The 14,000-nt window shown below is 42.1% G+C and overlaps 1 protein-coding gene across 3 annotated transcripts in view; it reads right to left on the bottom strand.

Moving 5' to 3' along the window:
- Window positions 1-14,000, bottom strand: part of loxl2b (lysyl oxidase-like 2b) — a 57,213-nt gene that overhangs the window by 23,853 nt on the left and 19,360 nt on the right. For all 3 annotated transcript variants that reach the window (XM_038304342.1, XM_038304353.1, XM_038304360.1), the window contains exon 4: window positions 2,884-3,095. In XM_038304342.1, the coding sequence (XP_038160270.1) occupies window positions 2,884-3,095 (212 nt within the window). The remainder of the gene's footprint in view (window positions 1-2,883; window positions 3,096-14,000) is intronic.

Raw genomic sequence — 14,000 nt, 5'->3', positions numbered from 1 at the left:
GTCTGTAGTGATTGACTCTGCAGAAAGTTGGCGACCTCTTCGCACTATGCGCGTCAGCATCCGCTGACCCCGCTCCGTCAGTTTACGTGGCCTACCACTTCGTGGCTGAGTTGCTGTCGTTCCCAAACACTTCCATTTTCTTATAATACAGCTGACAGTTGACTGTGGAATATTTAGGAGCGAGGAAATTTCACGACTGGATTTGTTGCACAGGTGGCATCCTATCACAGTTCCACGCTGGAATTCACTGAGCTCCTGAGAGCGACCCATTCTTTCACAAATGTTTGTAAAAACAGTCTGCATGCCTAGGTGCTTGAATTTATACACCTGTGGCTATGGAAGTGATTGGAACACCTGATTCCAATAATTTGGATGGGTGAGCAAATACTTTTGGCAATATAGTGTATATATATATATTAGGGCTGTCAAACGATTAAAATTTTTAATCTTATTAATCACAAGGTTTCTTGAATTAATTTCGATTAATCACTAGCCTAAATATTATTGAAAAATACAAATTTTCTCTGTACTCTTTTCAAAACAGAAGAATAAACAAGATGGTATTACATTTAGTTTTTATTAATGACAATTTCAAAAAGAGAATTTAATTCTCAACAATTTTGGCAACTTAGCCATTGCTTTTTTTCTTTTAGCAACTGCAGGATGGTTAAATGGAACATTTTTCATTTAAAACAAACAACTTGACTTTTAAACAATTACATGAGGTCATTTTTACTCATTATTTATTCATGTTTTAGCCAGTTGTTAAGGCAAACTAACTGGTTTACATTTTCTGAATATAAAGAGGACCGTTACTTAATGCCCTGCGTTCGGTGAGGGTGGTCTGACGCATGCGTGTCGTAACACCTGAAGTTGAAGCCCCAGCAAATGAATGCTTGGCGTTAAGATAATAATTAAGGTTTGAGGTGCTTCGGTGAAATAAAAAGTCCTTCTTGCAGTGTGAGCAAACCACAACATGTTTATTTATTGTCTCGTCTTTGTTTTTTTTATACTCGAACTGTCCATCCAGCGCGCCAACGGGTTTTTCTAATTCCTCCATCTCGCTCATGTCGGACAATTGAATTGTGGGAATTGCGGGACTACGTTAATGTGTTAACAAAAATATTGCGTGAATTCCAGAAATTAATCATCTCGCGTTAACGCGTTCCTTTTGATAGCCCTAACAGCCCCAACAAAAACAAACCACAACAATAAAAAAAAAAAAAAAACATCATCCTCACAGCATGGTTTAGATTAGCAAACTGCCAAAACCCTTTGCTCTCATTTGCTGAGCAGCATTTAAAAATGTTTAAGTTATATTGGACCTTTTGCCATATATTTGAATATTTAATCTGTTTTAAAAGTTAACAAAATCTCTAAATGATTCAAAGTGAAATTTCTCCCTTTTAGGAAGCCCAGTATGTTTATAAAAGCCTCAGGGCAAAGATTATGAAACTGCCTCTGCTCCTGGCTCCGTTCCCCTACTGGCTGAATGCTTGCTGTATGTCTCACAAGGCTGATGCACGAGCTGCCGGACACGTAGACGGAAAGTTTGGAAGCATCTGTTGCCTGCTGCGGTTACCTAAAGCAGGAGATTTCCAGCCTGAGCAGACAGACAATTTAAGGTTATCTGGAAGGTTTAATGGTGGACTATGTTTAATTGTGGCTGGTAGGCTAAGAGCTTCCTGATGTAAGCAGGATTTTATGATTCATCAGCGGTTTCTCATGCATTACATCAACCACCGGCTGCGTGCTGATGTCGGTCAAGAGGACGGTGAGGAGTCAGGTTCAGGTTACGCTGTGTGAGGATCTTTACATGTGGTGTGCACCTGCACTACTTTAGACTGGAGTCATTAAACATTGCTGCACATTGGATTAATGTGAATAAGAGAAAAAGTTTCCTTCCAACGAATATTCTAAATAAAAACTTGATATGAGCACTGCTTTTAGAGGGAGTTTAGCTTCTGGAGGAATAGAAATTAAGCTTTAGAAAGAGAACAGCCTCCATCGACGTGTCTGCGGGGGAACCTTGATTTGTAGTTTGCAAAACTTTGTTTGATTTATGCAGCGCTAAAAAAACATATTTCAATAAAATGTTTTAGACAAGATTCCCCAAGAGCAAAGAAATGTGTTGTTTTTTTTCCCCAAAGTTCTTTCTGGTCCAGATATTATATTTTATTATAGAAGTTTTCTCTCTCCCTTTAAACACCACACAATCATCACCATTTATCTTGGATGGAAAATATTTGCTGGTGTGAAAGAGGAACTCATCAGAAGCAGCTGGTCCAGGCCTCACAGAGAAGACCGGGGAATTGGAAACATACTGGGTTTGTTCAAACACAGAAGATGTGAACGATCTTATGTGGTTCCCCCATCAATAGTCTGGTACAGTTATTGTAACTAATAAGTTGAAATTATAAGTTAAAACTCGTGTTCCACGTGACTGCACAACAATTTAACTGATGAGCAGATATTTCAAAACAAAAACTGCATAGTTTGTTGTTTTTTCTGGAGGTTTCTTCCTGTTCAAAGGGAGTTTTTCCTCTCCACTGTCGCTACAAGCATGCTTAGTGTGAGGGATTGCTGAAGAGTCAATGAGTCGATGCAATCAGCTGGTTTTCCTTAGATAGAAGACTTTGAATCAATCTGACTGGATGATCTGGTGAACTGGAAAGTGACCTGAGATGACATGATGTGAATTGGAGCTATAGAAATAAACTGAATAGAATTGTTTTTGCAACTCTTTTTAAAGGTCCCCAATATGAGGAAGACCTTTACTGAGTCTCAGCATCCAAAAGAACTAAAACCATTATGATGTCAAACACAGTGTGCCAGTTTCAGTTGGAGCTTTTATTTAACTCCCAGGCCGACGCGCTTGCTTACTTGTAGACTCTGGCGTTGAAGTTCCTTTCGCCTGGGAAACCAAACATGCCACAGATGACTCTGCTGTTAAACTGGTTCCACTCTGTGTTACAGATCTGCTTCCATTTGCCGCCATCCTTCACCTCCACGTAGCCCTCCGTCACTGGGATCCGCCGACGGTATGACGACAGGATGGCCCGTATGCGAACATCCTCAACGTGAATGTCAAGGTTCTGTTGGAGAACATTGGGAACATATATCAGAGAACATAGCTATAAAAGAGCCTTTAAGCAGAAAACATGCGATAAAGTGCAGTGATCAGACCTCAGGTTACAGGATCTGTTTTTTTCCAGTTTATTTTGAATGTTTGGGCTGAACTTTAGATTCAGTCACAATATGATGATGTCACAGATTTTACAGATAGTGCTAAATGTTACCTGTGAGATCTAATGGTCTACCCCCTAATCCACCCCCTAATCTACCCCCTGGTCAACCCACTAGTCCACCTCCTGGTCGACCTTCTTTAAATCTGAAATGATTCCATCCTGTTCAATAAATGATCAGTGTTTTTAATTCAGAGTAATTTTCATGTGAATGTGCTTTACTGGAGGCATCCATGTTTGTCAAAGAACACTACTGCCACCTACTGGTTAGTGACGTAACGGTGCGGTATCGGCTGTTTATCAAGTCCCAGTGCTGTATCTGGTGTTTGTCACAACGCGCTATTATCCAAGTCATCTTGAAAACATTCTTCTTCCAAATGTTGGCTACATATTACGGGTTTTTTCTCTGGCCAGAAGTTCGATGGCAAATCCTCCCTCTTCAAGTTGGCGATCCAACGACCAACCCGTCCGTGGAGGATCAGGAATCAGAAAGGTGGAATAACTCTTTTTTTTCACTTTTACCCGATGTATTCCAGCATCCAGCTGCCATGCACGTGGGCATTGTCAGTTTCACTACAGCTCTGGTGAATTTCAATGGTGAAGTCCTCTGGAAATCTTAAATAATTGTTGTTGATTGCAGATGTGTCTAGTAGTTCCCATTGATTTAGCTTGGAAAGCGGGGAGAATGGCGCTAGGCTTACCGCACCGTGACGTCACTGCTGGAAGATGGCAGGAGGGAGGGGCTACTAGATTTGAGTGATCATGACTAAAATTACTGTTTTTATTTTTTTACTGATTTATGCTAAATTCATTAAATAACAGCAAACGTATTAGTTTTAGGTATAAATAATGATCCATTGATTATTCCTGGCTGACCGGACTCTTCCTTTAACTGAAACCACACCTGGATGGAAGGAGGTTCAGCTCAGGTGATGGCTGATGACCTTAGCTGTATTCACCATTAGCCTAAGCTAAGCATTCCTTTATATCAGGTCCATTTGTTGCCATGACCTTAGAACTGGTTCAACTTCACAGGTTTGAAACTGTTCCTGACTCAGTTTGTGTTTGATGGAAGTTGGGCAGACAGTATGGGTGGGTTGGACCTGTGGCAATATGTCTTTTTCTGGACTGGCATGAAGCAGGTCCAGATCATGCAGACGGTATCCCACCATCCCCGGCAGCCCCCATACCTCTCTGTCACAATGAGACACAGGATGCTGTTGGTTCGGACCCTTTAAAGAATCCCATAGTCTGTTTCAGCTTGTTGAGGAAGAGGAGCTGTTGTTAGGACATCTTGGCCAGGTGGGTGGTCCTCTCTAGCTACAAGAGGTCAACAGAATGTCTACACTGCAAACAATCTAAATCTAGAGAAGTAATTTTTTCTTAAAATAAGTGCATTTGTTCTTGAATGGAGGAGGTAAAAGAGACATTTTGCCACTGGAACGAGACAATTTACACTTAAAATAAGAAAAGACAATTACATTGTCTTATTTCAAGTGCATATTATCTAATTTTCTTATTTTAAGAGTAAAATAACTAATTCCATTGGCAAACTATCTCATTTACCTACTCAAATTAAAGGTGAATACACTTAATTTAAGAAATTTTTACTTATTTCTAGATCGTCTTTGCAGTGTAGGAACTTCCCACTGTCCAACAACTCCCCCTTTCATGCCCTCAGTCTCCCTGGCCCTCCTGTGGTCACTATGACCTCATTGGACCTCCAGGAGGAGGTTTTTCCAGGAGAACCGCTGTGTCAGATGGTGAACCCTTTCTCTGCAGTGGATCTTTGTCAGATATGAGGCCCACCAGAGGCGTGATCTGCAAACTTTACAGCCATGTTAGTTCTGTAGAGCAGAGCAGTCATGTGTGAAGAGGGCAAAGAGGTGAGGGCTGAGAACATGACCCTGAGGTGTCCCAGGATGAGGATCAGTGATTTCCTTAAGCCTCACTGGGCCTGTAGGACTAAACATTTCAGCTTTCAGACTTCTGAGGGACTTTAAAATGACAAGTGGTCATGAAAACATCTAAACTGTAGAGTAAATCTGTCAGCTTCAGTGGAGACTTTTCATATGAAATCCCAAAAAACCCTGACATGGAGTAATGAGAGGGGAGGCTCTCCATAATTTCATGTTCCCAGACAGAAAACATCATCAGCTGTTCTGTCCTTTGCTATAAGTCACCACACTAATCACTCTAGGCTGGTGCAAATAGCTCTAGATTCTAGTGAAACTTCATAAAGTCTGACCTTATTTTAAATGATGGTTCCTGGAACCATTTCCTGAATAAACAGTAAATGATAAAGATCCCTCCAGTATTTCCTTCACAGATGTTGTCTTCCTGCTGCCCCTTCGGGTGCCACCTCAGCCTCCTTTCACGCTCCTCCCATTACATTCCTCTTTATGCGACTTGATGACCTTCCTGTTTAGATTAGCAGCAAGTTCCCGGGGAAAAGAAAACAGCTAATCTGACTTGGAAAAACAAGCATTACCAACATGTGTTTCTTGTTTCAGCGGCGCAGATTAAAAAGAAGGGATTAAATGAGATAAGTTTAATTCAATACAGATTCAACAAGACAAACCAGAGATCCTGCTGCATATTATGTATTTAAAAAGTATTTTACAAGATAATCTTTTGCTCATTATCAAAAGTGAGTTAGGAAGACTCCAAGGGCCCTTGACTGAGGGGGGCCCAAAAAGAAGAAAACGATTCTTCCCACTATATTTTTCAAATATAAAAAGAAACTCCAGCAGTGAAATAAATTATCTTTGTTCTCACAAAGATAATTCATGAGCCCTGCATTTCTCCCCCCGTCAAATTGCATTAAATGGTTTGGTCCTTACAGTAGGTCCTGCATTTGGCATCAGATCCCTCCAGTCTGTCACCAGCAGTTTGCTCATACTGGGCCTTAAATGCAACGTGTGCATCATTTGACATAGTGATAAAAAATCAAACAAATTTAGAAGAAAACATAAAAATAAGCAGCAATGCAGTAAAATGTCAGCTGCTGAAAAATGCAATGCCCCGAAGTCAAAAAGGAAGAGAAAGAAAGGACAAAGAGGAGGGAAGGCGTCCAACACGCAGGGGCGGAGCTAGATGGGGGGCCAGCCACCCTTGTGGCCACCCCTACCATTTTTCCCTCTAATCCAGATGGTGACAGCAGTTTTACTCCAAAGCGATTTGTTCTAACTTATTTAACATTTAAATTTTTCATATATTAACAGTTACTTGACAACAGAAACACTGTGTCTAATTATGCACATCAGTATACTAACATAAAAACATACAGACATACAGCTCTTTGCAGAACTAGATTTTGCCTTATGGGGGAGAGAGAAAATTAAGTCTTTGCAATTCATCTAGGAGTCTTCAGTGAAATTAGAGATAAATAACTACTTGAATCATAACTAATCAGTTTAATGTAGATATTAGTAGATTAAAACATGAATTTTATGCAGTAATGCCAATTATGTAAGTAATGACAATGATGAAATTGTTCTCCCCACAATTCAAACTAGAAAGATTTTTTTCCTCTACACCTTTAATTTAGACAGCATGGATATTCAAATACACTATATTGCCAAAAGTATTTGCTCACCTGCCTTGACTCACATATGAGCTTAAGTGACATCCCGTTCCTAATCCATAGGGTTCAATATGACGTCGGTCCACCCTTTGCAGCTAGAACAGCTTCAACTCTTCTGGGAAGGCTGTCCACAAGGTTTAGGAGTGTGTTTATGGGAATTTTTGACCATTCTTCCAGAAGCGCATTTGTGAGGTCGCACACTGATGTTGGACGAGAAGGCCTGGCTCTCAGTCTCCGCTCTAATTCATCCCAAAGGTGTTCTATCGGGTTGAGGTCAGGACTCTGTGCAGGCCAGTCAAGTTCATCCACACCAGACTCTGTCATCCATGTCTTTATGGACCTTGCTTTGTGCACTGGTGCACAGTCATGTTGGAAGAGGAAGGGGCCAGCTCCAAACTGTTCCCACAAAGTTGGGAGCATGGAATTGTCCAAAATGTCTTGGTATGCTGAAGCATTCAGAGTTCCTTTCACTGGAACTAAGGGGCCAAGCCCAGCTCCTGAAAAACAACCCCACACCATAATCCCCCCTCCACCAAACTTTACACTTGGCACAATGCAGTCAGACAAGTACCGTTCTCCTGGCAACCGCCAAACCCAGACCCGTCCATCAGATTGCCAGATGGAGAAGCGCGATTCGTCACTCCAGAGAACGCGTCTCCACTGCTCTAGAGTCCAGTGGCGGCGTGCTTTACACCACCGCGTCCGACGCTTTGCATTGCACTTGGTGATGTATGGCTTGGATGCAGCTGCTCGACCATGGAAACCCATTCCATGAAGCTCTCTGCGCACTGTTCTTGAGCTAATCTGAAGGCCACATGAAGTTTGGAGGTCTGTAGTGATTGACTCTGCAGAAAGTTGGCGACCTCTTCGCACTATGCGCGTCAGCATCCGCTGACCCCGCTCCGTCAGTTTACGTGGCCTACCTCTTCGTGGCTGAGTTGCTGTCGTTCCCAAACACTTCCATTTTCTTATAATACAGCTGACAGTTGACTGTGGAATATTTAGGAGCGAGGAAATTTCACGACTGGATTAGTTGCACAGGTGGCATCCTATCACAGTTCCACGCTGGAATTCACTGAGCTCCTGAGAGCGACCCATTCTTTCACAAATGTTTGTAAAAACAGTCTGCATGCCTAGGTGCTTGAGTTTATACACCTGTGGCCATGGAAGTGATTGGAACACCTGATTCCAATAATTTGGATGGGTGAGCAAATACTTTTGGCAATATAGTGTATATGTCTAACTATATTTGTTAGCAAGTTATCAACTTTTTCCTGTTCTGAAACAGGAAAAACTTGATAAGGCTGCTCAGTAGAGCAGTGGGTAGCACAGCAAGAAGGTTCCTGGTTCAATACCTGGCCCAGGGTCTTTCAGCATGGAGTTTGCATGTTATCCTTGAGCATGCATGGGTTCTTTCTGGATACCCCGGCTTCCTCCCACAGGCTAAAAACATGATGTTATGGTAACTAGATCAGTGGTCCCCAACCACCGTGCCCCTCTTCCATCCAGCATATCCCCTTTGGGAATCAGTCAAAGCCTTTCAAGGTGCAGCTAATCTCTTGATTTTTCAGCCTTAAGGGTTCGGTCGAGCTGTTTTATGTGTAGCTGTTGCAAACTGGGGAGATCCAGGCAAATGTGTCACCAACAGGAGAAGAAAAACATCTGCAAATAATCAAGGGATTCATCACCTCAGACTGTGCAGAGAGTAGCTCAGAGGTTCTCCTGCATTTTTGGGAAAACTACTTTGCTAGTCCAGTACAGAGGCAAGCATATATGAGGAGAGAAATGGTTTTATTATGAATGTTCCCCTGACCCTAACCTGGCCTCAAAACAGAAGTGTTCTTACTCTAACCAACTGTTTAGGTTCCTGTCTTGCTTAGAGACATTTCTAACCCCTAAATCAGCTTGTTGCACTTGTGAGGAGCATTTGATCGCCCGCCGGAACGTGAAAAAAGAACACAGACAAAAACAGGGCTTAGTAACATATGGTTCCAATGTCTGTTTCTGAGAATGACAAAAACGATCCCACCTACACCACCAACCCACTGCACTGGGTTTGTAGGTAGTGAAGAATATGACTTCATATCAGTTATTATGGAGTCTTTACTTAAAAAATAAAACACAAATTTTTTTCTTAAACCGAGTGAGCAGGTGCAAAGTCTTTCCAGGATAATGCGTCTTTGCACATATTTACAGAGTGTTGGGAACATTGCTTCAAACCAAACCCTAACCCATAAGAGCTTCTTAAGAGCCATTAAAAAAGCCCCTTATTTAACAAACTGCGAACAGATGTTTCACAGCACTGGGACGTGTAAGCCAAAGCAGAGCATAAAGTACAGACACAATGACTAAATGGAAATGAAGTGATTCAGCACGGCATTAGAGCGAAAGCATGTAGTAAATGACCACAGACAGCCGAAGACCTCTAATCATGATTTCATTTTTAAACTACAATCCTGTTTTTCCCTGAGAGCAAACAAGACGTCTGAGCAGAAAAAGCTTCCCTTAGCAAAGGGGAGCTAAGAACCTTACTGTGTCAGAAAATCTGAATAACCATGGAGATGAAGATGTGCCAAATGGAACACAGAAAGACTCATATATAATGCACTTCTCTCAGTTTCTTATTGTCCGTCAGTAGGATAATTTTATCACATTCTGCTATGTTTAATATTTTTGCACCATCATCTTTTTATCCGGGTTGGTGAATGTTGTAGTGGACTGAAATGCAGAGTAGAAGAGACAGAGATGATTTTTTGCTAAATTTAATGAAGAATTCAAAATCTAGAATCCATAGTTTGGAACTGATCGACAAGAAAACTCAAGAACCAAGAAACTAGGAGACAATAGGGAGGAATAAACCTAAAGAAAGACGAGGATCCAGCAATGAGGAACGGAACAGGAGGTGTACACTCACCGGCCACTTTATTAGGTACACCTGTCCATCTGCTCGTTAACACTTAATTTCTAAGCAGCCAATCACATGGCGGCAACTCAGTGCATTTAGGCATGTAGACATGGTCAAGACAATCTCCTGCAGTTCAAAGCGAGCATCAGTATGGGGAAGAAAGGTGATTTGAGTGACTTTGAACGTGGCATGATTGTTGGTGCCAGAAGGGCTGGTCTGAGTATTTCAGAAACTGCTGATCTACTGGGATTTTCACGCACAACCATCTCTAGGGTTTACAGAGAATGGTCCGAAAAAGAAAAAACATCCAGTGAGCGGCAGTTCTGTGGGCGGAAATGCCTTGTTGATGCCAGAGGTCAGAGGAGAATGGCCAGACTGGTTGGAGCTGATAGAAGGGCAACAGTGACTCAAATAACCACCCGTTACAACCAAGGTGGGCAGAAGAGCATCTCTGAACGCACAGTACGTGGAACTTTGAGGCAGATGGGCTACAGCAGCAGAAGACCACACCGGGTGCCACTCCTTTCAGCTAAGAACAGGAAACTGAGGCTACAATTTGCACAAGCTCATGGAAATTGGACAATAGAAGATTGGAAAAACGTTGCCTGGTCTGATGAGTCTCGATTTCTGCTGCGACATTCGGATGGTAGGGTCAGAATTTGGCGTCTACAACATGAAAGCATGGATCCATCCTGCCTTGTATCAACGGTTCAGGCTGGTGGTGGTGGTGTCATGGTGTGGGGAATATTTTCTTGGCACTCTTTGGGCCCCTTGGTACCAATTGAGCATCGTTGCAATGCCACAGCCTACCTGAGTATTGTTGCTGACCATGTCCATCCCTTTATGACCACAATGTACCCAACTTCTGATGGCTACTTTCAGCAGGATAATGCGCCATGTCATAAAGCTGGAATCATCTCAGACTGGTTTCTTGAACATGACAATGAGTTCACTGTACTCAAATGGCCTCCACAGTCACCAGATCTCAATCCAATAGAGCATCTTTGGGATGTGGTGGAACGGGAGATTCGCATCATGGATGTGCAGCCGACAAATCTGCGGCAACTGTGTGATGCCATCATGTCAATATGTACCAAACTCCCTGAGGAATGCTTCCAGCACCTTGTTGAATCTATGCCACCAAGAATTGAGGCAGTTCTGAAGGCAAAAGGGGGTCCAACCCGTTACTAGCATGGGGTACCTAATAAAGTGGCCGGTGAGTGTATATAGCTTATGAAGTCCAATGTCTTCAAAGCGCTATATCCACTCTTTCATGCCCCTTTCCCACAATCTGAAAAACCTGTTGAAACCCGGGAACAATGGGCTTTTAGTGGCAGTGGGAACAGCTCACTGACATATAAACCACTCGGAAAGCAACCTGCGTTAAAATCACCTAGGCTCTGATTGGCATGCTGTGGGAACACCCAGTAAATTACGTGACCCCATTGAACGCAACGCAGGGACGTCAACAGGCCATGTCAGTCGCTTCTGATCTAACAAGCAGAGACAACTCTGTTTCCATCCGATAAACATGGAGCAGCTCTGGTGAGAGGGATTCAGGCCCCGTCCACATGAAGTCAAACCCTGGCCTAAACACACAAATTTTTCACCAAACCAGCCTCTCATCCATACGAAGCCGGCGTTCCAGCACCTTGTTGAATCTATGCCATGACGAATTGAGGCAGTTCTGAAGGCAAAAGGGGGTCCAACCCGTTACTAGCATGGGGTACCTAATAAAGTGGCCGGTGAGTGTATATATGGGAGGCAGAAACAATGGGAGGACCAATTAGCTAACAGGGAGCAGGTGTGCAATGAGGTAACTAGAAGGAGCTTAGAGGAAAGGATACTGACACAAAGGGGTACTGCTTAAATATAACCAGAAAACACAGAATGACATAAATCAAAGTGTAACTGAAAACCCAAAAAGAAACTTCAACAGAACCAAAAAGTCCACAAATGGCAGAATCATGACACACATGCTGATTTTGAATCCAGCGTCTGCGTCCTCCAAAGTCCAGATTCGTCGGCCAAATACGTCCTAGCGTAATTGGCCGACGGAGGAGTCTTTTTGGATTGGAAGACTCCTCGTTATGCAGCCGACAAATGCAGCCTTCTTTTTGCCTGTTTTGAAGGACAGGTCTAGTGTTTCCTACGTAGCCCTGGGTATCCCATGATTCATTGTGAGTCCAAGCAAGCCGGCTGCTCCGTGGTCAGAGGAAAAAGGGAAGTTGCGCCTAACAGTGGTGAATATTGGAAGTGCAGTTTAATATAAAAATGTATATCATTATCTCATTGTAACTTTTATTTAAAATAATATATATAAAAGGATCAATTATTATAAAAATTGTTACCCCAAAGTGGCTGGATAGTTATCAGGGGAAATAATCAGTAATTAACCTCTTAATATCCACCTCATTTTGGCTAATTCTCGCCATTATTCTGCATACTCAAATGGAAAAGCAAATAACTTAGAAACTGTGAGCTCAAATGACATGTGTGATACATTATTTGAAACCTAACACCTTCTAGTTTATATACATGAAAATTGGGTGAGTGAAACACCCAAGGTGCTTCAGTTTAAAAAAGACTCAAAGCAGTTTTTTTTTTCATTCTTGAAAATAATAGTTTTCCTTTGAACAGTAGTAGTAAAGACATGCTTGCTTGTCGTGGCTGCTTTGTCATGGTACATTTTGACATGCTGCTACATCTGTGTTAATTGTGCTTTAGTGCTCACTATGTCCATAAAAGGAACCAGGTGGTTGAATCGTGGAGAATCTAAGCTTTCCCACGATGTCTAACGTCTATATTGGTAAACGTTTTACCAGTGGAATCTTCATGCATTCTGAGTAAACCCTTTAAAACGACCCGGAGGGTTTTAAGAGGTTAAAGGAGATCTCACGTTGGTATCGGCACCATGCCGCTCCTTAATTAGGAAGCTGAACCTGATACCTTTATCCTGTCCTAATGAAGTACAGCGATTCAGGATTAAATGATGGACTAATGATGGCAGCAGCTCTTCTAGAAGCCGTCTGGGAGCGAACACGTGGCCGTATGTGGAGGTTTCTGATGTCTCCAGAGAGTTCAGTCTCTGCATCGTGTTGGTTAGAATGTGTTGTGTTATATCTGATTATAAAGGCTTTGATATTGGGTTCCTTTTTATAAAGTTGCTGATGTGTTCTCTGCAAGGCATTGAACAGGAAGAAGAACTTTATAAACTTTATATTAGCTGCTAATGATTCTTCATTTAATCCTGTAGACCAGCATCTTGGAAGGCAATCAGTTTTTTCCTTTGGCATCAAGTTTTCCCGCTTCCTCTTCTTTAGTGGTTATGTTACTCTATTAAACTTTAACTCGGCTACATAAAAATCTAACAAGCTATTTGACAAATAAAGACATCTGAAGTCGATAAAGGCTGCAACTAAGAAGGAAGAGAAATCCACTGAAGAAGTGAGCTGAAGGTCTGACAGGTGGATTTATAGCTTCCTGTAATGACATGCTTGGGTTTGCAAAGACGAGGAAAACTTAGCTTAAAGAATCAGGTTGAGAAAACATACAAAAAGGAAAATGCTAACCATGCTAAGACTGCCTCATTTCAAGACTGAGAAAAACACAAAGAGATGGGAAAGAAAGACAACAAGATACTAGAAGCCCGAAGGGGGGATTTACCATTAGGCAATTCTGGGCAGTTCCCTAGGGCCCTAGTTCCTGGGGGCCCCATAAATATGTTTACATGTATGGTTAATACAACTATTCCTTATTTCTGCACATTAATTATCTTTTTTAATAAAAATCCTTTGGCTAAAATGCCATCAGAGCGCTGATAATCCTAAGTGTGTCTCAAGTGCGAAGAGCCATGTTGCCTAGCGCCAAATCTAGAGACTTTTTTCTGCTACTGGAGACTTTGGAGACAACATCTAAAAGCAGCGAACTCTGCTCTCCAGAGCGAGTAGATTGGTAACCCCGCCTCCTGCTCTCCTCTATCTTGTCTGCTGTCATGATTCATGCAGCTATTATTTCATCCAAATGAAAAATGGAGAACAGATAAGCAGATCATGGCTTGTCTACAGTGAAAAGAAGGACTGGGTTATTTACTTTGGCCTTTTTGGAAACACAGGAAGGAGCAATCAGCTAAGTGAGCTTAGTGCTTGGAGAAAATCTTTCATTCCTTTAGAGACAGCATGAAAAGTCAGCTGAGTACAAAACATAGAGAGGAAAACAAGAAGAAAAGGGACAAGAAGAGAGGGACACAACCTAGAACAGATAA

The sequence above is a fragment of the Cyprinodon tularosa genome, unplaced genomic scaffold (assembly GCF_016077235.1).
Source record: "Cyprinodon tularosa strain WSP-4 unplaced genomic scaffold, ASM1607723v1 ctg1140, whole genome shotgun sequence".
NCBI lineage: Eukaryota > Metazoa > Chordata > Actinopteri > Cyprinodontiformes > Cyprinodontidae > Cyprinodon > Cyprinodon tularosa.
Note: the sequence above shows the minus strand (reverse complement) of the source record. Positions and strands in the feature narration are given on the sequence as shown.